Here is a 24,732-nt window from a genome sequence, read left to right as displayed (position 1 = left end):
TGCCACTGCAGTTCTTGCAGATACTTTCATACGTTCGTTTGACTTGCACCGGCGAAACAATTTTTTTATATATTTTTGTTGCGCGCGCGTTTATTCGCCGGACAAGTGCATACCAAAAAATAAAACAAAGTGTTTGAAGGATTTCGATTGCAAATTAAATAAAATAAAATTTCCTTTATAATAAAATATAAAAATAAAAATTTAAATAAAATAAATAAATTTAATAATAAATTCGTTTTAATAAAAATAATTAAAAAGAAATTTTAATTTGTCAATACATCGTTTTTATTCAATTTTTACGTAAATTTTACATTGCGTATTCCGTTCTGCTGTTGTCGATTTTACTTTACGTTGCCGTTTTTCGATTTAATTTCGAAAGTTTTTGTTTTTCAAAAATATTTTGTGCATTCAAATTTTGTGTTCTTGCCGTTGCGTGTTTTTAGGCGCGTTCACTGTTTCAAATAGCAGCCAGCATTAATTTTTAAATGAATTATTTAAAAATTTATATTTAAAATATAAAATATTAATTTTAGTGATTTTTCATGTCAATTAAATAATTGGCTTTTTGTGTATGTGTGTGGAAAAAACTCTGTGCAAAAAGTAAATATAATTTCTTTTTAATTAAAGTTTTAAGAACAGTTATAAAATATATTAGTTTTAGACGAAATTATTAAAATTTAGAATTTAGTATATAAAAATAAAAAATAAAATACACTTTTTAGATTTATTAGAGTAGAGCAAAAGTTAATTAGGAGACTTATAAAAAGTAAATTTGGGATTAAATTAGTACAATTAGGTATCAAAATTAAAACAGTTATAAAATTGTTAAAATTGTCTATTGATTAATTTAGGAATATTTCGATATATATTTTTAATTGATGTTATGATAATATTATTAATATGAATAAAATATTCAAATCCTCAAAAAATAGCATTAAAATTTCGCATGTTTTTATAAATCCACAAAAATGAAAACTTGACTTATTTTTAAAAGTTTTTTGATTGCAGGTTTCCATAAACAATAGTTAAAAAAAATTAGTAAAAATTAGGAACTAAAAAGAAACATTAAACAATTAGTTACTCTTACATATCTACTAAATTATAGATTTACGTACTAAATTGTGTCTAATTTTGTAACTGAATTTATTAACAAGAATTCAGTATTTTATTTTATAAATAAATAAAAAATAACTAAGTAATAATACATCAATAAAAACATAAGTGAAATATAAGTGTCATATCCTACCTAATCGTTGCTTAAAAAGTTTCCAAACTTTCTTATATTAAATATTACAATACTATAAGATAAACCAATTGATTAATTTTTTTTATAATATATGACGATTAAATATTATTTTTAAAATCATTAAAAAAAATTATACATTATTTAAACAATTAATCAAGTGGCTTTATTAAGAATATATATAATAAATTAGAGAAACTAAAAATTGAGCAGGATTTCCCAAATTGAAAAATTAGCTATTTAAAGTTATTGAATTTCACTTAGTTTATTTACCTTTATCACAAAAAACAAAAAAAATCAATTACTGTGCAAAAATAATACTAAAATAATTAAATAATGTTTTTTTTAAATTTAAGATATTCAAAATTTTGGAAAATTATATTGCCATTAAGCCTCAATAGAATAGAATTCGTTTTAGAAGTTTATTTCATTTTCTGTCCTAAAATATTTAAACAAAAATATATTAATTTAAAAATATTGAAATTAAGTAATAAAAATATTAATATATTAAAAAGAATTAAAAAAAAATATTAATATATATATTAAAAATTATTAAAAAAAAAAATTTAAAGAAAAAAATATTAAAAATATATTGAAATAAAAATATTAAAGTAAAAATATTAAAATTAAAAATTTTAAAATAAAAAATTCTGTTCTTCGTTCTTATTCACCAGTTTTAAGTTATAATATTATAAATAAATTTTATTAGGAAAGTTTTTTAATAAGTATTCAATAAATTATAATCAAAGATTGTATGACAATTGTGAGAAGAAATTATAAAATTAATATAAATTTTAATATAATTATTTTTGATATATATATGAAGTATTTTGTGGTAATATGCATTTATTTTTATAATTTTATATATATTCTGCTTATAAAGAAATTAATTAGAATAAGTTACAATAACTGTGCGTAGCTTCTATTTAATAGGTTCTGAAAAAGAAAATATTTTTTCTATTGAAAAAATTATTGAATTTTATTATTACAATTAATATAAAGTATTTTTAACTTAAAAAAAGAACATTGTTTGATAAATTTATTTATACATACACATATATAATTATATTTTTTGTTCTTTAAACCAAAAAAAAAGATAAGAAAAATTTTCTATAAATACCTTAGAAATAATGTCCTAATTTAATGAGTCAATTAAAAACCAGAATAATATATATTAATATTATTAATTAATATTATTGTTCTTAATTTTTGTTTTATACTATTTAATGTTATATTAACTATTTATATGTATATACTATTTATATATTATATTAGATCATAGTAAACTATTTTAATGTTTTTCTTCTTATTAGACGGGGGGGAGTTTTATTTATTTTAAATATTATTATAATATTATTTAATACATGTCTATAAAACTATAATTATATTCTTAAAGCTAGTATAGTGGAATTTATTTATATTAATAATTTATTCCAACACTAATTTTATTTACTATTATATTAAAAAATCAAAGCAGATTATTTTATTATTAACTTAGTGTCATTACCCTTATATATTTATGACTTTATTTAACTAAATTTATTAGAATATACATATGATAACTTTATTATACTATAAGTTTAATATATTAAATTTAATTTAACTTTATGTTATAATATCATAAAATATAATTATATCATATAAAACTATTATAATATCATTATTTATATTAAATATTATATATATATATATATAGTTTTAATATTTAAATTTTATTTAACTTTATGTTATAATATCATAAAATATTATTATATCATTTGAATTATTGTAGTTTTTATTATTCATATTCAATTAATTATATATAATTTTAATAAAAACAGATATATTTATTTTTTATGACCTTTGTAGTATTTTATTATAGCATCATATGATAAGATTATAAAACCATTATATTATATGTTGTAAGTTATATTTGCTTTATATATTTCTGTATATTTTTATGACAGTTGTATAATCTGTCACATAAAGTATAGAAAACCTAAATAATGAAGGTTTCCTTTATTAGTTAAAAAGTGCCTTAAAATAAAAATTATCAATGTCTTTTAAATTAATAAAATTGCTTATTAGAGTATAAAAATGCAACTTAAGCTTAAAAATTCAAAACTGCACATATAAGTATTTGTAAAATATCTTTAAGATACTTTATTAAGAACAAGATTGAAGTTTTGAAAAATGACCAAAAAAAATGTCGATAGGTAAAAAAGCAAAATGTAAGAAAATATTTTTTGTCGAGCAAAAAAAAAAATTTATTGCAGCAAATTTATATGAAAAACAACAGCTTTTGTGAAAATTTGCCAATAAAAAATTTTATTAACTTTAATGCTAAATTTTAGTTGACCTCAACCCAATTAAAAGTTATTAAATGAATAGGTATGAAAATTAATAAAAAATATTTTTAGTATCTTTAGGAAAGCCTAGAGATGAGGGCGTAGCTCCAACAATTCCTTTAGGACTTCAATTTATTTAAAAGGATTTTTGCTCAAAATAATCAAACAAAATTTTTAGTAAGATTTTTAGTTATATTAAAAAATTTTCTTTTTTTAATTAAAAAAAAATTACAAACTAATGAAAACATAAAAAAATTTATATCCTTTCAAATTGCAGGCTTAACAAAAATGATGTGAGAATTTCGTCTATTTTATGAAACCAAAAATAAAAAAAATTTTTTTTTTCAATATACCATATACAAAAATTTAAAACAATTTTTGCAAATAATAATAAAAATAAAAAAAAATTTCAAAAGACTCAAAAAAGGACTACAACAACAATTTACAATACAAAAAAAAAATTGTACATTAAAAAAATGAAATGTGAAGTGCACAAAATTAAAGGCAAAAAATCACAAAGAAAACAGTGCTGAAAAATTAAATTAAAAACTAACTAAAAATTAAATAAAATCAATTTAAAGTGCAGAAAAGATAAATTTGTATAAAAGTAAAACTAAAAAGGATATCAACTCACTAACTTTACATGCCAAGAAAAACAGAGACTCCAAGCGATTCAAGTGCTGCATTGTGTTTCCACCTCAAGCAAAATCTCAAAGCAAAAATTATTTTATCTTAACAAACACTCAAAAATAAATAAATATTAATTAAAAAATAAAAATAAAAACTAAAGAGAAAAGTAGTTTCATAATAAATTAAAAGCTAGAGCATAATTTTTTAGTTTTTTTTTATTGACTATTTGGACGGTCGCAATTTCTGGTGTTAAAATTGTTACATTTTCGCCGCTAAATTATAACAATTTTGGACTTTTAATATATATATTATATATAACCTTTAGAAGTGTTTTGTGCTCTAGTGAAAAACTTTAAAATAAAAATTTATAAAATATATTATTATCTATATATCAAAAAGAAAGCTTTTATTTTCATATATTATTTTGCATAATTTGAAGAAAACGTCAAAAAAAATATACAAAAATTCACAAAATTTGGACTCAAAAAACAGTTTTTGTTTAAAAAAATTAATAACAAAAAATTTTCAAAAAAAAAAAAATTTTAAAACACAATAAACCTCGAAAAATAAAAATCAAATAAACTTTGAAATTGAAAAATAAATAAAAATAAAATTAAATCTTAAAATACATAAATAAATGAAACTTTAATAAATTTTATTGTGGAACATAAAGATTAGCTGAACTAAGGCAGTTCGAGATTTTAACTACAAATTTTATGTGGTAAGTCAGATGAAATATTAAAATTTTACATAAAACTAATTTTAAATATTATTAACAAATAGGATGTAAAACTAAAATAATTGTTTTCTTTAAATAATTATTATTTAATATTATAATATTATAATCAATTTATATATAACGAAATTTACAAAATAATGAAATCGAATAAAATATTAAAATTTCGGTTAAAACTAATTTTAAATATTTTTAACCAATAGGATATAAAAATAAAATAATTGTTTTCTTTAAATAATTATTATTTAATATAATAAATCAATTCATATATATTTTTACAAAATAATGAAATCGAATAAAATATTAAAATTTTGCTTAAAACTAATTTGAAATATTCTTAACCAAAAGGATATAAAAATAAAATAATTATTTTCTTTAAATAATTATTATTTAATATAATGTATAACAAATTTTAAATATAACTAATTAATTAAATTCTATAGCATTTTTAAAAAATTTTATATATAAAATTACTTATGCAATAATAGATATAAATTATATATAATAATATAATATATAGTAATTTATTATAATAAAATATTATATATAACATATAGCAATATATAATATGTAATAATATATTATAATTAAATATTACATATAACAAAAAATAATAAAAATAAATATTATTATATAATATGATTATTGTAATTATAGTTATATATAATATTTATTATATATTAATTATACACCGTACATAAATATAATAATAATATTATTATTATATTATATTATTATATATAATATAAAACTAATAATGTATTTATAAAATTACACATGCAATACTAGTTATATATTATATATAATACATAATAATTTATTGTAATTAAATTTTATATTTAACATTATATAATATAATTATTGTTATATATATTTTATATACAATATATAAATATTTAATATTATTTCTATTATTAGTTATATTATTATATATGCTGTAGAACTAATAATACATAATAATGTTATTATTAATATATAATTATTAATATATATGAATTATATATAATACGTAAATATTATAATATTATTATAATAATAACTATTAAATAATAATTAACATAATTATATTTAATAGTTATGTATGTAATAAACATATATATCTATATGTTGTATGAATTAAGACTATTGGGTTTGATATACTTTACTCGCTGAATGATACATAAATAATTAATAATAATAAAAATTCTATATGTAATATTAATATATTTTTAATATTATTATATATATAATACTAATTATGTGTGTTATAAGCATATATATCCACAAATGTACTATAATAAAACGGTTCGAAATAAGCTTATTAAGCTTATGCCAGCAACTATAAGACTCGTGCTTTACTCACGTTATTAATTTATTTTTCTTTTAAAAAATAATGAAGTCTAAAATAATTCTGTAGTCAAGTAATAGTTAAATTCCTAAAAACTCAATAGAATTAAATAATAAAAGAATCCTTTATTAGATGTGCACTAAATACGTATTCTTATTACAAAGAGTCCTACTATTATGCCCTCTACGTGGACTGAAAATGATTGATGAAGTAATATCTCTTTAATAAATATAAGTATTTGTCCAATTTCAGTTATTATTAGACCTTTCAGTTTATACAATGAAAGCATTTTTAATGTTCTATAAAGTTTTTATTAAAATTGTTTCACTTAAGTTTAAGGCAATAAATATTCAATAAAAAAAAAACATGCATCCTAAATATATCAGTTTAATTAAATAATTGGCATTTATTAAACAAATTTTCGAAAAAAAAAAAACGCATCCATAGGTATATTTTAAGATAGCTCGTAATAAAACAAATCTAATACATATATTTAGAAAAAGGATGGGAAAACAGCCATCCTATATATTTTATTTATGGACCTTTTCCTTTCGAAAGTGTTTACAGTAAACCAAATTTTTATATATAAAAGGAACTAATTTCTTATTTCATTATTATGTGCTTTAACTAATTCTATATTAAAATAATCAACATAGTATGAGGTCTATAGTATCTTTATAATAAACAATTTTTAAACTAAATGAGAATTAAAATTTTTCTTTACTAAATTGTATCTCATAATGTTAAAACAAAATTGTGTGAAATTTTACCAAAATTAAAATCTTAATAAAAATAGGGATAGTCCTTACTAAAGCATCTATAGTTAATATTGCAGTCATTATTTAAGCCCGAGATTATATCAAAATTACTATTTTTGATTATTCAAGATGGTGAATTAAGTTTCACATTGTTAAAGAATTCTACATTAAAATAATTCAACTTAACATATGACTAGCATTTTAATACTCGAAACCCGTTAAACTTAATGAGAATTAAAATTTGAAATTTTCTTTAGAACTGCAAAAGCAACCAAACTGCAGTTCTTACTTCAGATAAAGAATATCCCTAAAATAATTTAAATTTAGGATATAAGACATTTAATACTTTTATATAGGGCTTCAAACAAATATGAAGAGTTATATAAACCATAATTACATTTTATATTAAAAAATTTCATTGATATTAAAATATTTTAGTGTTTTTTTACGACAATTTGTTAAAAATAATGAGAATTAAATTTTCTTTCATGTAGAAAATAATGCAGTGTGGGTATAACTGCGATAATGAACCATGTTACATACGTATAATAATATGTACCACATTATTTTTATTAAAAAAAATCATTAATTCATTTTGTTTTTTTATTTAATTTATACATTAACCTATCCAGATAATAAGCACTGTAATAAGAACTTTTGATATTAAAAAACCGGTCTATCCACATTGGGTATTAGTTATAAGGAGTTTTGATGCCAAAATATTGATCTATTCAATTCGAAGCAATTACACATAGGAGTATGGTATTAAAAATTTGATCTATGCGAATGGGTTTTCGAAATTATGTGAAGTTTGAATGCCAAGAAATCAATACACAAAAGTGAGCAAATTAATTATTAGAACTTTGGATATCGATTATAAATCCATCTAAATAAATAGAGTATTAATTATGAACAACTAAGAAAAAGAATAGTTAATATATTTTTGTGAAAATTTTTATTACTTGGAGTTTGCATGATAAAATTACTATTAGTCTAAGTAAAAATGTTAATTACAATAAGTTTGGATGCTTATAAATCCATATGTCTAAATTTAAACGTTAAGTGTGTGCCGAGAAATTAAGAGGATAATAGCTGAACATTTGTATACCGATATTTAGTCTACCAAGTTGAAAATGTTAATTATGAGAAGTTCAGAAGTCGAGAAGTTGATTCTGAGAAATTGGAATGACAGTTAATTATTATTTTAAACTTAAAGTAGTAGTCGATTTTCCCTTAAGTTAGGTTAGGTTTGGTATGAGTAGTGGCCTTCCCGATTTATTAGGTACAGCCGTTATTTTGCTGTTAGCACCAAATAAAATATATATCCAAAGTAGAATATAAACTATAAGAAAAATAAATATAAACAATTTGGATCATCTTAATGGTATATGTAGTTATTGAAAGGATTTTACATAGACGTAAAATCCAACTGTTCAAGTTGGATTGTTAGGTAAAAGATGTTTGATTGTTCCGAATTCGATTAAGTGAAGTAAAAACATTTACTATGATTTTAACATAATAATGACCTCTAAGATTTGATGTACACAAATCGAAATATCCTAGTGAATTGCTGGAATTTTATATGACAAGAAGTTGGTCGACTTCAAAAAGATTTGTAATTACTATAGCTTGTTATTTGGAATTTGATTGGAAAGAAATAGATCTGCCCTAGTGAGATTAATAGTTAGTTAATTTTTCTGTTGAAAGCAAAATAAAACTTCACTTTTAGTAACTTTACTGTGAGTTACTTAGTCCAATTAGTCCTGCTAGGTTTTACCGCAGTGTTGGCAACTTCATGGTGAATTCCGTAGTCTTACTCTATCGTTTCTTAATGTTGGAGACTTCATGGCTTAGTCCAACTGTGGTGTTTTTCAGTGTAAATGCCTTTACAGTGACATACTTAGTTATATTCTTTTGTTTCATAGTGTGAGTGATTTTACATACTCTATGGTCTCGGATTAGACTTTGATTGCTTAGATGTTTCACTATATCCATTGCGATATAAAATTACTTTGAAGGAGAACTAACTTTTTAACTTTTTAATATATTTAAAAATTTTTAACCCATGGACACAAATAAATCTGAATTTCTCCGATTTATTTTATAAATTCTTTGAATTATTTTTTTATTTAATATTCTATTGTAATACCGATAAAGTACATAAATTATTTAGAGATTTATGTTTCAGTTGAAATTAAAAAAGAAGAAATATTTGCAAATATTTAACTAAATATCTATTAAAAGTATTGTAATTTACCAATTTTATAAGATTTTTATGGCACTTTTAAAGTTAATGCGTTTTTGCATTGCAAATTTCTATTTTAAGTTAATTTTATTTAATTTATGCAATGAAAATAATTAAAAATACTTAATTTATTGCTTTGCCTCCCTTTTACTATCACGACTTGAGATTCTTGGAAAGAACACAATAAATGATGTCTTTAGCAAGATGTTACATAACGTATCATCATATATATATAAATTCACATATTAGAATATATGAATTTTTACAAAAAATGTTTGATAATTATAATTGTTTCATATTAGTAAAGTTATATTAATGTAGAGATAACCCTAATTACTTTCACCTTGTGATTTCTGATAATACCTTGTATCACCTTGTATATATTTTAGATAATAAATGTCTGGAAATCACTTATTTAGTATGTACCGTAAATTAAAAATCATTCGACTATGTCGAAGATTATTAACTAACAAAAATCCCTGCATTTGCATAAATAATAGGTACTAACAATATGGTTTTTTTATATATATATTAGGAAATGTTATAGTGGAGAAGTATAATATAATAAATCTTTCTAAATAAAAATGTTACGTCAGATATTATTTGAGTAGATTTTTCCATAAATAGTTTGTAACTTTTAAACTGATTATTTAATAAACAATATTTCTTTAGAAATAGATCGGTACAAGTTTTTTTAATGACTTCTGCAACCACATAAAGCACTTTTTTTAATTAATATTTCTTCAGAGTATCAGCAAAAGCCTATTATATATAGAACATTAGTATTGGAATGAAGAATGATTTCTGAGATCACAGCATTTTGTCCTTTCATAAATATTCTTTCAGAATTTCAATACAAACCCAATATACATAGAATATCATTATGTATGTATTATGTAAATCACGTTGTCTTTTCATAAATATTCTTTCAGAATTTCAGTACAGGCCTAATATGTATAGCATATCAGTATTGTACTAATGGTTTCTGCGATCACATCACACTCGGCTTTCATATATATTCTCTTAGAATATTAACATAATTTACTTTCATAAATAAATGCATGTTACCGGAGAGATGAACGCCGTACGATACCAAATCACGTAAAGACTGTAAAAGACTGATGGCCTTATTACATATAATTATTTCTCAAAAGTTCTGTTTATTCTAGAAATCAAAGAATTCTATATTTTTATTGAATTACTTATTATTTTATTGCATAATTATATTTGTGTTATTAAAATGGAGTGATTAAGTAAATACTTACAAAAGCCACCTATTCAAATAAACATAGGTAACCGAAAAAACCATTATAATGTCCTACATTTTGTTAACAATGTTATAAATTCTACTAATCTTTTCGTCTGGGTCCTCCAGACTGCAGAGTCTGGGTCACAAACGTCTTTCCTTCTAATTTGCTTAGTAAATGATATTGACTTTGTAATTAATTGTAAATTATGATGAATTTGTATGACAAGCAATAATTCCTAATTAACTAGTGGGAACTAGAATGATAAAAACTTTATATATATGAGTTTATTAGTCGCTTTTCGTTTAGGTTAAGTTGTAGTGGCGGCCTTCCTGACATGTAGGGTAGAGTCTTCACTTTACCTCTTAGTTTATTTATCCAAATGAGTATATTATTTAAAAGAAATTAAGATGTTGATAAATCGGAACATTCTAATAGAATAGATAGTTGTTTATAACATTTTATTAAAGTTAGAATGTTTTATAAAAAGAATTTGTATGTTGAGAAATCGATTTAGTAAAGAAAAAATGTTAAATGTGATCAATTTTAATGTAGACAAATCGATATATAGAAGTGTTATTTGCTAAAATGTTATTTGACTTAAAATTGGTATCACTTAAGCATTTTGTAGTCTTAATGTTGGAAACCTCCAGAAAGCAGTGTGTAGAGCTCAATGGTTCTTCTCCGAGTTTTCTTTGTAAATGATATTGACTTTGTATTTATGTGGTTATAGGAACGAGAAGATTTATTATATAATACTATATCAATTACAAATTTTTTGATGAGTAATGTTCTACTGGAAACTACTAACTAAAATTTCATAAAGTCATATGCTGCAGATATTTCTTCTATATTTACTTCTAATTACTAATAGCTTTTATAATTAGCTATTAATTATAGGCAGAAAAATAATAGTTTTGTAATAATATTTCCAATGTTTATATGATAAATGTCCTGCTGTAAACTATGTATCGAATTCTCTTCTACCTTTATTTTGAAAACATTTTACATTAACCCCTTTTTGTATTCAATTCTAAACTATTTATAGAACCGATTGTAGCGCCTTGATACACGTATTCATCAGAAATCGAAAAACGCCATCAGTTTCAAATGCTGATATTTTTCTTAAGCTTTTTTTGTTTCTTTGGACTTTAAAGCAGGACATTTTGCATTTTAATATAAAATGCATTAAAACAAAGAAATAACAACAATAAAAAAATTATAATAGAATTGCCAAAAAATTGCCAAAAATTAAAAATACATACATGCACATAGGCATTTAAATTTAAAAAAAAAATATATATATAAATATATATAAAAATATATATATAGTAAGTATGCATATGCATGCTGAAGAATATGAAAAAAACCCTTTTTGCCTGAGTAATTCCTTGTTACGTATAAACACACAAAGGCACAAATGGAAATATAAGAAATATCCTGGCATTGCATAAATGCGCCTTTTGAGCAGCAGGACCACCACCAACAACAACAACAACAACAACAACTACGTGACGATTAAAAATTTCGTTACTGGCTTCGTTCTCTACTACAACTTCACATAAAAACACAAACAACAAAAACTACAACAACAACAAGTACAACGCCAGCAAACATTTTTGCGTGCGCCCCTATGCGCCTTCGCTGATTAATTGAAGTACGTCGAGCCGCGTACACAACACTCCTGCTCTTAGTGTGGTTGTTGTTGTTGCAGTTGTTGTTGTTGTTACTGTCGCTGTCGCTGTGGCTGTGGCTGTTGCTTCGTGTGCATTTCGATTCGATTCGTTTCTGTTTCTTCGTTTTTTCTTTCGTTAACGTATTTCGTCTTATTTTATTAAAAATGCACAAGCATACGTACACACGCACACATACACACACGCATTCATTGACATATAAAAATAATAATAATAAAAATAATATCAACAAAAGCAGTAAGAAAAAAAATTGCATTTTTATATTGCATCAAATGTGTTAAAATATTACAAATACACTAAAACACACACACACACACGCAAACACGTATAAACGCATGCACTTTGTAAACATACTGACAAAAAGGATATTACAAGAAAAAGGACATTTTTACTTTACTCCTTTATGGGTTTGTGTTTGTCAGCACACACACACAGATACATAAATCCATTTGCGTTTATGCTTGAGTTTTGTTGAGCGTGTAAATGTGTGTGTGTTTCGTATTTCGGGGCTTACGACGTCTATGTGTGAGAAGGAGAGAGAGTGTTAGGTTTTTGGTTATATTGTGGCAGGGGCGAAACAAGCGTAAAAAAAAAATAAAATAATAAAAGTATTAAAATAAATAAAGAAAAAAAAACAATTTTATTTTATATGCAAAATAGCCAAAAATATTGTATTATGTCCTTCTTTCATATCCTTTCATTTCACTTTTACTTTTACTTTTCTTTTCAATTCTTTTGTATTATTATGTGGGGTGACGTGTGTGTGTGTGTGAGCTATAACCACTGCATTGTTGTATTTCGTAGTATGTAGAAAATGTTAAGGATGAGATCTGTAATTGCATTAGGCACTCTGAAATTCTGTTTCAATCAATTTATGAAGTATAAAGAAAAGTGAATAAATGTTATTAAATATCATTTACATATATATGTATATATATAATTATATATATTATATATATAATATACAAAATATATTTCAATACAAAAAAACAATATTGTTCAACAGTTCTATGCATAACACAATATTTATATATACTGTACTAAAATAAGTATACCTGTATACTATACATATACTAAACTAAGACTTAGACCCGTACGCCCAGTGTAATATGCTAAAGCCAGTGGAAAATATCAACTTCAGACAGCTCACTAATATCAAATATTGGAAATATTTTTTCTTTTAAAACATTGCCCTCATCCAGTGTTTCAGCCAAATTGTGATTGTGAGTAAAAAGATGGGTGTACTAGAATCAGACGGGCCAGTAAGTATCTGACTAATAATCATGTTAGAAATGTCACCGGATGTGTTAAGGGATGGTGCGATTTAGAAATTTAATTGACTTATTTATAGACTTAGTTTTATGCTTTATGTGTTTATTATAAATAAATATTGATTAAGAGGGGTTGGGAATATACTTAAACATTGCTTAAATTCAACAATATGATAAAGAGTTGTAAACAGACAATATATAGAGAAATGTCTAGGGTGGCCCCACAACCAATCCGAGTATTAATCTGATGAGATCAGTTATAAATAAGTTAATATAAATAATTTTTATAATATTAGAAATGTTAATAGGCCTAATAGTTTCAATCATCGTCCGGGTTTTTCTAGAGTATATATAGACCAATAAACAATTTTCAAGTCCTCTACGTTCATAAAACTCTTTCCTTTCATAGTCAAATGCATCTTCCCAATAAAGTATATGTTAAACTGTACCCAAACAGTTAAATATGGGAAATAATCCATGTGACTGACACATGTTATTGGCAATACCACTTAATTTGTGAGGAATCCTGTTTTTTTTCGAATGTTCTTTATACATATAGTAGCAGAATATTAAATTGTTATAGCAAAGTGATTAAATTTATTTGTCTATGTGATTGATTGCTAATATACACCTATTCTTAAATAGTATTGTGTTCTTTTAAAAATATTCTATACACATATGATAGATTAGATTAGTTTACACCGGCCATACTAAAGATCTACTAAAGCTAATTGGCGCATTGTGTTACCGTATATGAAGCTCAAAGGATTAAATAATAACTTTAAATCTTAACAAATACTGTAATGCTTTTTAGATGGATGATAGATAACTTTTAAGATAGGAATCTACTTAAGCTTATTGGTCCATTATGTTACTGTATACGAAACTCGGTGGTTTAAATACCAACTTAAAACTTTACCGAAACTTGAAATACTTTTTGGAGGGATTTGCTGGAGTTGGCCAAGGTATTTCAAAAACAGGAGCCCATAAAATAGTAAATCTCTCCAGAACTGCGACAAAAATGTTTAACTGGGAGATTTAATTATCAAGCATATTACCCTAAGTCAAGAAACCTACAAGACTAATGGGCATCTCAATGAGAATCTTAAATATTTTTTTAAAAAAAATACTCTGATCGCTGAGACTTCCTAACTTCTATTTTAATATACAGTAATGAAGGTTATAAAAGCAACCTTTCATTATTATTAAAAAGTTCTGTTTTCTTCCAAAAATATTCTTTACACATACAAAAGTAGAGTTGAAAATTATAAAAGTAACGAAAGTAATGTATCTTTTACTGAGTCATTCAACCTTCTACAGCATTTTGAAAAATTTTCCTCTATTCTTTTAAGTAGTTTGGAAAATTGGGTGAAGCTTAAAAGAACTTCACTAAATCTCCCAATTAAACAATTTACCCAGCGATTATGTTTCATCATATACATTTATATACACCCATTAATCGTTGTTGAAAGTGACAAACAGACATTGTATTCAGTTGTCGCGATGTAAGTTTAGCTGATGTGTGCATTTAATTTTGTTGGGGTAAGAAAAATTTAACATTTTTATATTTTGGGAGAAATTGCATACGTTTACTCTTGCCTAAAATAAAATAACTTAAAAAATAAATTAAAAAAGAATTTAACACCGCCGGGTATGAGTGTCCTGTGCTTCTCTGTATTGCAATATAAAAATTGTGTATTTTTTATATTTTGTTTCTTGCAACTGCAACATTTGATGCTATGACATGTAAAATGTAATGCATAAAAATTTTAAATATTTTTCGCGCTTCGTCACCAAAAAAAAAAAACACGAAAAAAAAATAAAAACAAAAAAGCAGCAAAAATAAAAATTTGTTTTTAAAGAGAAAAGAAAAGTATGTGTTTATATATATTATATATAGTATATTTTCCCTATTTTTTGCGTTTATTTCGCAAAAGAAAAAGTTTCTTTCAAGTGGGTTTGGAGTAGTAGAAGAAAAGGTCCTGCACACATCCTAGTCAGCTGCACACCGACTGCGAGGTACGTGCAAAAATGAATTCTGCCAGTCCTGAATGAATCCTGAATACGAGAGCTGCTCGACACATACGCATGTATGTGCAGTCACACGTATATGTATGTGTGTGAAATGTGCAACATGCAGACGCAACAAAAATGAAAAAGAAAGTTTTGCTTTCAAACACGGAAAAAAGTGTTTAGGTTCGTTTTGTCTTATTTTCTTAGTAGGCAAAATATTCAAATAAAAATGCAATTTCTACATATTCACGTGTATGCAATTTGTATATGAAATAAAAATAAAAATAAAAATGCACAAAAATAAATATAAATGTATATATGCAAAATTTTTTAAAACGTTGCCCGGGCAATGGAGTTTAGCATTAAAGGAATTAAAAATGAGTTTTTATATTTTAGTCGGGATGAAGGTAAATATTTGCTGAAATTGTTTTCTGAACTGCAGTAACTAAAACACAACAACAAATATTTAGGAACTGTATTAAGTTGTGTAGATGAAAATTTTAGTTTAGCATTTTTTGGGGAGGGCACCCCCTTACGTTACGTTCCCACATTTTAGTCAAATGTATTAAAAATTTAGTGGGAGTAATACTACTATGTACACTACGAATATTACTAGGGGAATAAATAAGTTAAATTAAAATTTCAGACTATGTAGTTTTTTGTAAGTAATCCTTTAAAGGATACATTCATGTATTTTTCGAAACAATTTCAAGTTTTTATTTAAAGTGTTGACTTTATATTATAAAATCTATTTCAAAAGCTCTAAAATAATAACTAATTTTGAAGAAGTTACAATGAATGTGGTGAAAACCGTAGTGAGAAAGTAAATATATCAAGAAGAAGCATTTAATAATATAAACAATTTAATTTAAATTTTCTTATTTTAAAGAAAAAGTAAGAAAATTTTCCGAACAAGGTTAGTTGGTTAGTTGTGGAGGAGGGAGAAGCTCAGTTCTGAAACCATAAATCCTTAAAATAATGGGTAGTAAAAAGAGTTTCAAGCTAGAAACCCGCCAGAGGCATTTATGAAGATTAGAATCTGGACTAGAACCTGACCGAGTGTTTTGAAGTAGAGGGACCCTATAAACTCAAATCCTTATAATAATGGGTAGTAAAAAGAAGATCAAGCTAGAAACCCGTCAGAAGCATTTATAAAGACTAGAATCTGGACTAGAATCTAACCGAGTGTGTTGAAGTAGAGGGACCCTATAAACTTAAGCTTAGTTCTGACCAAGCCTGCTATGTCCAGACACAACAGTTGTTATGGTGTCCTTTCTTTGAGCGCTGGTAAGCGCGCATTGCAGGAGATCAGATCGAACATAATATATACTATTGCTAAGTGCATTTACATATTTCAAATTAATAATAGTTTAGTTAATACATACACTAATAATGTTTAACAAATTTAACAATTTTAATTTAAATAATTTCAAAATATTTTAAAGTTAATGTACTAAAAAAAACCAAACACTTTCCTTCCTATTTTATTTTTTAGTTTTTCTTTTTAGTGTCATAGATATATAAAAAAAGTGAACTTAAATTTAATTAAAATTTTTTTTATTTAAGAGAAAAGAGTAAAAAAATAATTCAAAGATAGCATAGACTATTGCTAAATGCAGCTAACTATTTCAAACAAATAACATTTTAATGTCAATGCAAAAAACAAAAACGCCGAATACTTTTTTCCCAAACTATTTTTTTGTTTTATTTCTTTAATGTCGCAGTGTGAAACTTGAACCCACTAAAATCACTGTTTAGGAACAAGTTGAGAATATTTTAGCCGTCAGATCGTAAAAGACTTCCAACTGAAATCGCATACTAGTAATTAGGGAGTGAAACGTAAGCAGCTTGTGTTATTGGTTTTGTTAGATACCTATACATAACATATTAGATTAAGAAATTTGGTATTGAGAGAACTTAACTCACATATACACTACATTAAACTTGATTAAGAAATTTTAAAATAAAAAAAATGTCATTCCGATTTGTTTTAAGTATAAATTGTTACTAATACGCACCGTAGTACCAATGAGTTGACAAAGTAATAGTAATGTATGACAAATAATTTTATAATTGAAATATTTATAATGTATAATATAATGTACATATATAATGTATAATGTATAAGATCTTGTAATTTTAACGCATATATTTCTGATAGAATATTCGTGAGTCCAGTCTGTGAGTCCATTATTATTTTGTAGTAAGCAATTCACAGTTAATCTTGGTTATTTTGTGGGATGTTAACACACTCTCTCGTGTATGCTTTATTTATTGCTTTCTAAAAAATTCAATATTGTTATGTACTTGGCTTTAATTTTTGACGATCTTGGTTAGCATCATGATATCGGTGTAAAGAGCATTTTAGGTTTTGCTCTTTAGAGTCATCTAAAATAGAACAATAGATCTACAAACATCTATCTATAGATCTATAGACATCTATAAAGTTCAAGGTGGTTCTTAAATCTTTGAGCATCTTAAAAATTCACGGCACATATTGTTTTTGTTGTATGTTGAGTATAAAATATGCCTCCATATCCGTGCCTAACGCATCATCACCACTGTCGTCACAATAGTCGTAGGTATGCCCGGTTTGCGCGGACTAAACAAAATCCTCTTTATGTACCAGACCGTTTCTATCCTGGAACTTTATCGGGAATACTTCAGAATAGGGTCAGACATTTGGAGTTTTTAGTGTAAGTGCGTGAAAAGGGGGACAAAAGCTTAGATGCTCTTAACAGTATTGAATGCAGACGAAACGTCGATTTAAAAAAAGTCTATCATTGTAACTTTGGTAGTATAATTTTCTCTCACAGAAATATAAATAAACTTAAATTTTACAGCTTTTCCTCCTCTTTATGCTTAGATTAGTTTTCATGTGAATTTATTATTTTTGTTAAATATTAGTTCTTCGATTTGTTTCGTTGTCTCAACAGTAAGAAAATAACGCTATGCAAAATTAAATTTATAACTCTAACATAAAAACATAATACGACCAAAACCAATGCATTTGTTAAAGTTTTTTTTAATTACTAAAATAAATAAACTTTATACAAATAATAGAAAAAAATTTTTAATATAAGCTTTTACTTTGTTTTTTTTAATTTTGTAATTATTTAATAGATTTGAATTCAATATTTGATGTTTACTTGTCTATCGTAAAAATTAGCTATCACAAGCAATAAAACAAAATTATTTACATGTGTTGCTAGCAACATAAATGTTGGCAACATGAAAAATTGTGCGTTTAAATTTGTTGCCATAAAATTTAAGAAAAAGAAATGCGCGAAAATTCAAATTAAAAAATTATTGAAAAATGACATTAAAACAACAATAACTGACACCAACAACTGAAAAGCAACCAACAACTGAAAAGCAACCAACAACTGAAAAGCAACCAACAACAGACATGACAGGCCAGCCAAGTTGGTTAATAGACAGAAAAAGGAACATAAAGCCAAAGAGAGATATGCATTCATAAGCCATCAATTATGTTAATTATCAGTTTTATTGACAGTGGCAAAATCATTACAAATGCTAGCAAATAACAGAAATGTAAAATGTTAAGATGCAAAAAACTCTAAAACTCTAAAACTCTAAAACTGCAATATTTAATAGGCAAGCAACAAAATTCAAAGAAAACTACAAAAACAATAACAGCCGCAATAGCAATAAAAACAGCACTAGGTATGTGAGAAGATGAAGAAGAAAAAGAAAAAGAAAAAGAAGAAGAAGAAACGCAGCAAGAAATGCGCATGCGTTGCGCATTCGAGTCTCATTCGAGTCAGTTTTTATTTGCATGCTCGCATGTAGGGAATTGCATTCATAAAATCGGTGGCAAGTGTCATTATGTTAATTGCGCTTGAGCAAAAGTCAAGCGAATATTATGAAAACGCACGCACACACACACACACACACACACGCATGCACACAGCCAATTAAAAAGGAAACCATAAACATACAATAAACATACATAATATAAAGCAAACATAGCGAACGTAATTGAATCGCATTGCTTGGTGTGAATATGTGCTGCATGCCATGCGCATACGCAGCGCTTCGTTGATCTACTAAGCAAAATTGTTGTAATTGCTACACTCTTCGCCGTATTTTGCTACTAGCTCTCGCTACTGCTGCCACAGCATCAGCTGTGCGCTGCTATTATTAACTTCATTCAACTTCCATAATTGTTGATTAAATCAATGCAGTTGTAGTTGTTTTTATTGTAAGTTTGTAGAATGTATTGGAACGCATTCATTGCCTTCATTCATATATGCACAGCTTGTGCTATGTGCTTTGTGCTATGTTGCGCATGCGTATTTTATTTCCCCCTTCTCAATCCTATGCATATTTCAATTTAGATCTGTTTTTTTATAATTATTATTTTTTATTGTGTAGTGTTGTTTTTTTTTAAACGTTTTTTGTTGTAATATTTGTTTAACGCAAGCGCCCTTTCATTATGCAATTAAATAGGCAAAGACATTTAAGCCTGATGAGCTACTTTACCTTTGCAAATGCTACTAAAATTTATTTTTTATGAGGAAGGCACTGAAAGCCACAATTGGCACAACAATTTGCTTAGTCTTCCAACGATGGGCAGTTCTCTTTACATTCCTGTGGCCTACTCATTCCTTCAATATGCATATATGCATATATTTTTATTTTCATTAATTTTTTTCCTTGTGCGTTATTTAGGCGGCTATTAGGCTCCTATTTGCTATTTGCACAGTAGCTTAATGACACAATTAAAAATAGTTTCCAAGTTGTTGTCGTTATTGGCTTCTATGAATGACTCTCAGAATTGCTGATAATCTTCAACTGTTGTTGTATTTTATCCTCAGGTTAAAAATTTATTTAATTACAGTTTTATGATTGCTGATAGTGTGGCATCATCTACTAAAATTGCTGTAGTTTTATTGTCAAATCAATAACAGTTGCATTTTTCTGTTATTTATAACACCAAACATGCCTACATATGATAATTAAGTTATTAACCTAACTTATAGCTTACAGATAATAGCTAAACAAAAAAAAAAAAAATATAGGTTATAAATAATGAATAGCAAAAATTGCAAAGAAGTCGAAAAAGACTTTTTGGACTCTTTTATATAAAATAACCAAACTGTAATTATTATTGGATAATGATTTTTAATATACGTGGACGTTATGCATAGAAGTCAATATGTAAGTTCTCAAAAAGTCATCAAAAAAAAAAAGTAAAGTGAAGATATATCCAATAGTTAATTGGTTTTAATTGCAACAGAGGTGACTCTTCTAGCTGACAACCGCATAGTTAGTATCTTGTTACCACATAGTTAGTTAGCAAAGAATGGAATATCTCTGTGTTTAGTTCTGCCACTACAGTCGTAGGTCTATCTTAGTAGATTCACCCGATGAGTAGCCTTGCTATCAACGGTTAGTAGTATCAAGTGCTTTTATATCGTTGTTAATTCGTTTCTTTCACCAAAGATGTAAACATCCTTTACCGCAAGAGAAGTGTAGAGTTGTTTATTTGCTATTTTTGTCCGGGTAACTTCTTTGCAGCTATCCTCAAAGTAGTCTTTAACCTCATTGTAACTGTGAGATGTCTAATTTAGGTTTTCTACTACAGAAAATAATAGACTGTTAAGATGATGATTATTTTTATCTGGAATACAGTGGTGAAGGTATATTCCAAGCGCCAGAAATCATAGACAATCAATCTCTTTTGTTCTTCTCCATTCTGGAACCATCAGTCTTAATCGTTTTTCTTCGGTTTTAAAATCTTACTTATCTTTTACTTCTCCCCATTACTAGTTACTAGTTATAAGTCACCAGTTATTAGATAATGACTACTTTCATCTGAAATACAGTGGTGAAGGTATATTCTAAGCGCCAAAAATCACCTCATTAATCTTTTTTGTCTCTCTCTCTATTTTGGATACATCAGTCTTCATCGCTTTTCTTCTGTTTTAAAATCTTACTTTTCTTTCAGTCCGCTCTGTTACTAGTTACTAGTTAGCAGTAACTAGATGATGATTACTTTTATCTGGAATATAGGTGTGAAGGTTTATTCCAAGTGTCGGAAATCCAAGTGACAACCAATATTCCTGTGTTCTTCTCTATTCTGGACCCATCAGTCTTTATCGCTTTTCTTCTGTTTCAAAATATTCCTTATCTGTCACTCCTCTCTGTTACTAGTTATCAGTTACTAGTTCATTACAAGATTATCTTGGACAGATTATTGTTAGAATATTGTTTATATTGTTTACCTTATTGTCTACATTAAAAAGTATTTACTAATCGGATAACTATAAAGTATCTTTTTGATGTTACAATTTATTCAAACATATATCTATTTAGTCGTTTCGATTATTTTCTAGATGTAAGTTTCACTGAACATAGCCATATAAGATATCTGTTAGCATAATTTACTCAATAAGTAATGTATAAATGTACGTATATATATGTACTATAGTGTTTTATTTGATTGTTTCTCACATGTATTAACATGAGTTCACTAAAATTGCTCTGAACTGAATGCTGGTTGATATCGCATAATAATTTGACTAATCCAAATAAATAAGTATTAAGGCATTCATTGTCAGATACTGTATCTTGTAGTATAAAAAAGATTCTCTATGTAATTAATTTCGTCAGTTGTGAGTTAAATGGCAGCGCGTTAAGTCTTCACATTGCAAATTTTCAAAAAAAAAAAATTCGCTTGGAATTGAAGTCGGTCGAGACTTCGCTGTAGAGCAGATTTTTGATAATTTTATTAATAATTATTTTGCGTTTTTTTTTCTGCAGTAGATTTTTTTTTGACGCTAAAAATTCACTTAAATTTAGAAAAAATATTAAAAAAATAATATTTTTTTTTTAATTTTTGCACAAAGTCTCAGATATTCACTTTTGTCTGGTTTATGTGCGCCATTGTTTTGGGTGTTTTTGATGTTAATTTGGATTGCAATTTCATTTCTCATGTTTGTCTGTAATTAATCTGTGCGATTTTTTCTGCTATATTTTGTATACAAAAAGATACTTTTTATGTAAAGTTTTTGTTTATTCTTTATTTTTTTCATTTTGCAAATTTCACGGTTGTGTGGAAAGATTTTGATGATGATTTTGTTTTTGAATGTCAAAGTCAGGGTCAGAGATGTATATGAATTCTATTTCCGAAGACTTGATATTTATTACTTCGACTATATACAATTATATGTTTATATATAGGAAAACAAATTAATTATATATATATACTTTTATATTTTTTTCAAAAGATTTAATATGAAAAATAAAACTAGTTTGATTAATACTAATCTTGAATATAGTGACTCTATGAGTCACTATATTCATCTTGAATTCTCTTTATTGGTGTTTGAAGTTTAGGAACAGCTTAGCAAAATCTACAGTAATTTTAAAATTTTATATTTTTATTAATCATTAACTATTTGTTATCATTTATTAACAAATCACTTCGCTTCATTTAGTCGTTATTAAATTTTAGTGTCCTATCAGCGAGTGAAACTGTGAGTTCACCTTGAGTTAATGGATAAATTATTTAGTCCGTCTTTGTGTTTTTTCATCTATCTTATATTTTCCGCTGAGCTTATATTGAGAAGCCTTCTCTAGAACTAGTTTTGTTATTGTTTTTGGGGAAAAATATAATCCCTGGCTGAGATGTTTTATTGAATTAACTTCAGTTATTTCTACCGATCTTTAGATTTTTAATGAACTGACAGTTTTAAAAATTGATCAGTCCTTTTTTGGACTGATCCGAGGGAGACTGATTATGAGATTTTTGGATTAGGAGTCATCGATGACAATAATATCTCAATTTTACAATATATACAGTTTGTTCTTATACCTTATCCTCTACATCACATCAGCTTCTCTTAAAGGATACAAAACTTATCACATGAATTATCTTCATATTCGCACTAATGATATGCTAAGAGATCTTAGAATAGACCCATTAAAAAAAATATATAAAGGACAGACCCTTAAAGCTATTCGCGAAAACCGACAGGCTACCCTACTTAGCACTATCTAATCTCAGAGTAATCCTTAGCCGCGGTACGCAGATCTTAGATCAGTCATCTAATAATCACGAAGCTTTTGAAGAATACATAAATTAGTCAGTGAGAAGGATGGGATTCTGTAGAAACCCTCCAGCCATCAAGCAATAAAAGTGCCCAGATGCACTGACTCGAAAAAGACTCAAAATAAACTTCAACATGAATGAGTTTTCTTCCAAAAACTGCTTTCATAAAAACATGTATGTGAAGAAATCTATTGAAGTTTTTGCTTCTATCAATCTATAGGTTTCATCACATATGTTATATTGTAACATGACTATATTATTGTTGTCAATATTCGTATATATACAATATAATATTGTCTCTTGCAATTTGGCGATGGATTTATTAAATTCAAAATTATATGCAAATTTATGCTTAAGTCTGCATTTTCACTTCAATATTTCTTTTGTTATTATTTTGGAGGATTTTTCAGTTCCCGTGTGCCATTTTCACAAAAAATGTATTCAATTTATTTAAAAAATTAATTTAATTTTATTTTTTTTATTTTTTTTATTTTTTAAAAAAACCTTCCCAACCTTTCGAAACTTCCTTGATAATAAAATAACAAAATTTTATTTTGTCTGACTAAATTTTACGCTCTAAATACGTTCAAGACAATCAACATTAATACTACGACGTTTGCGATGATGATGACGATGACGATGATGGCAATGGCGATGTGGACGACTCCGACGACGACGACGACAATGACGACGATCCGTATTCGAAGACGACAATCATGCCTGACTGCACTAGAAATTCATGTAAGGGGTTTGATCATGCAGTGGTCTGTCTGCGTGATGGCAAATGGGTTCCTTATGACGACTACTCATTTCCGACCCTACTACCGAAATAGTAATTTCCTTTAAGCCAAAATATGCAAAACTAACGAAACAACAATAAAACGAAAAATTGCTTTTAATTTCAACAACAAATTTGGTAATATGCAAACTGGCTTATTTATTTGGCAATTCATTTTGCATGCAATTTCTGCAACAAATGCCAAAAACAACAACAACAACTCACAAAAAAAACCAAATTAAACGTGAAGCCCGTAAAGGAGTACCCGTTACACATATTCTAGTGTGGCTGGCAAGTGTCTGTTTTGAGGCAGCGTCTTTACTAGGGTTAAACTGACTGTGTTTGCTTGTGCCGCGCTGCAGTCGTCAGGAAAACCACAGTCG

At 26.0% G+C, this 24,732-nt stretch overlaps 1 protein-coding gene across 1 annotated transcript in view; it reads right to left on the bottom strand.

Moving 5' to 3' along the window:
• Positions 1-24,289, bottom strand: part of LOC119666954 (keratin, type I cytoskeletal 10-like) — a 55,978-nt gene extending 31,689 nt beyond the window's left edge. Inside the window, exon 1 of the mRNA XM_038076233.1 lies at positions 24,180-24,289. Coding sequence (XP_037932161.1) covers positions 24,180-24,289 — 110 coding nt within the window. The remainder of the gene's footprint in view (positions 1-24,179) is intronic.
• Between the last annotated feature and the right edge of the window lie 443 nt (positions 24,290-24,732).

Source organism: Teleopsis dalmanni, chromosome 1 (genome assembly GCF_002237135.1).
Source record: "Teleopsis dalmanni isolate 2A chromosome 1, ASM223713v2, whole genome shotgun sequence".
NCBI classification, from domain to species: Eukaryota; Metazoa; Arthropoda; class Insecta; order Diptera; family Diopsidae; genus Teleopsis; species Teleopsis dalmanni.
Note: the sequence above shows the minus strand (reverse complement) of the source record. Positions and strands in the feature narration are given on the sequence as shown.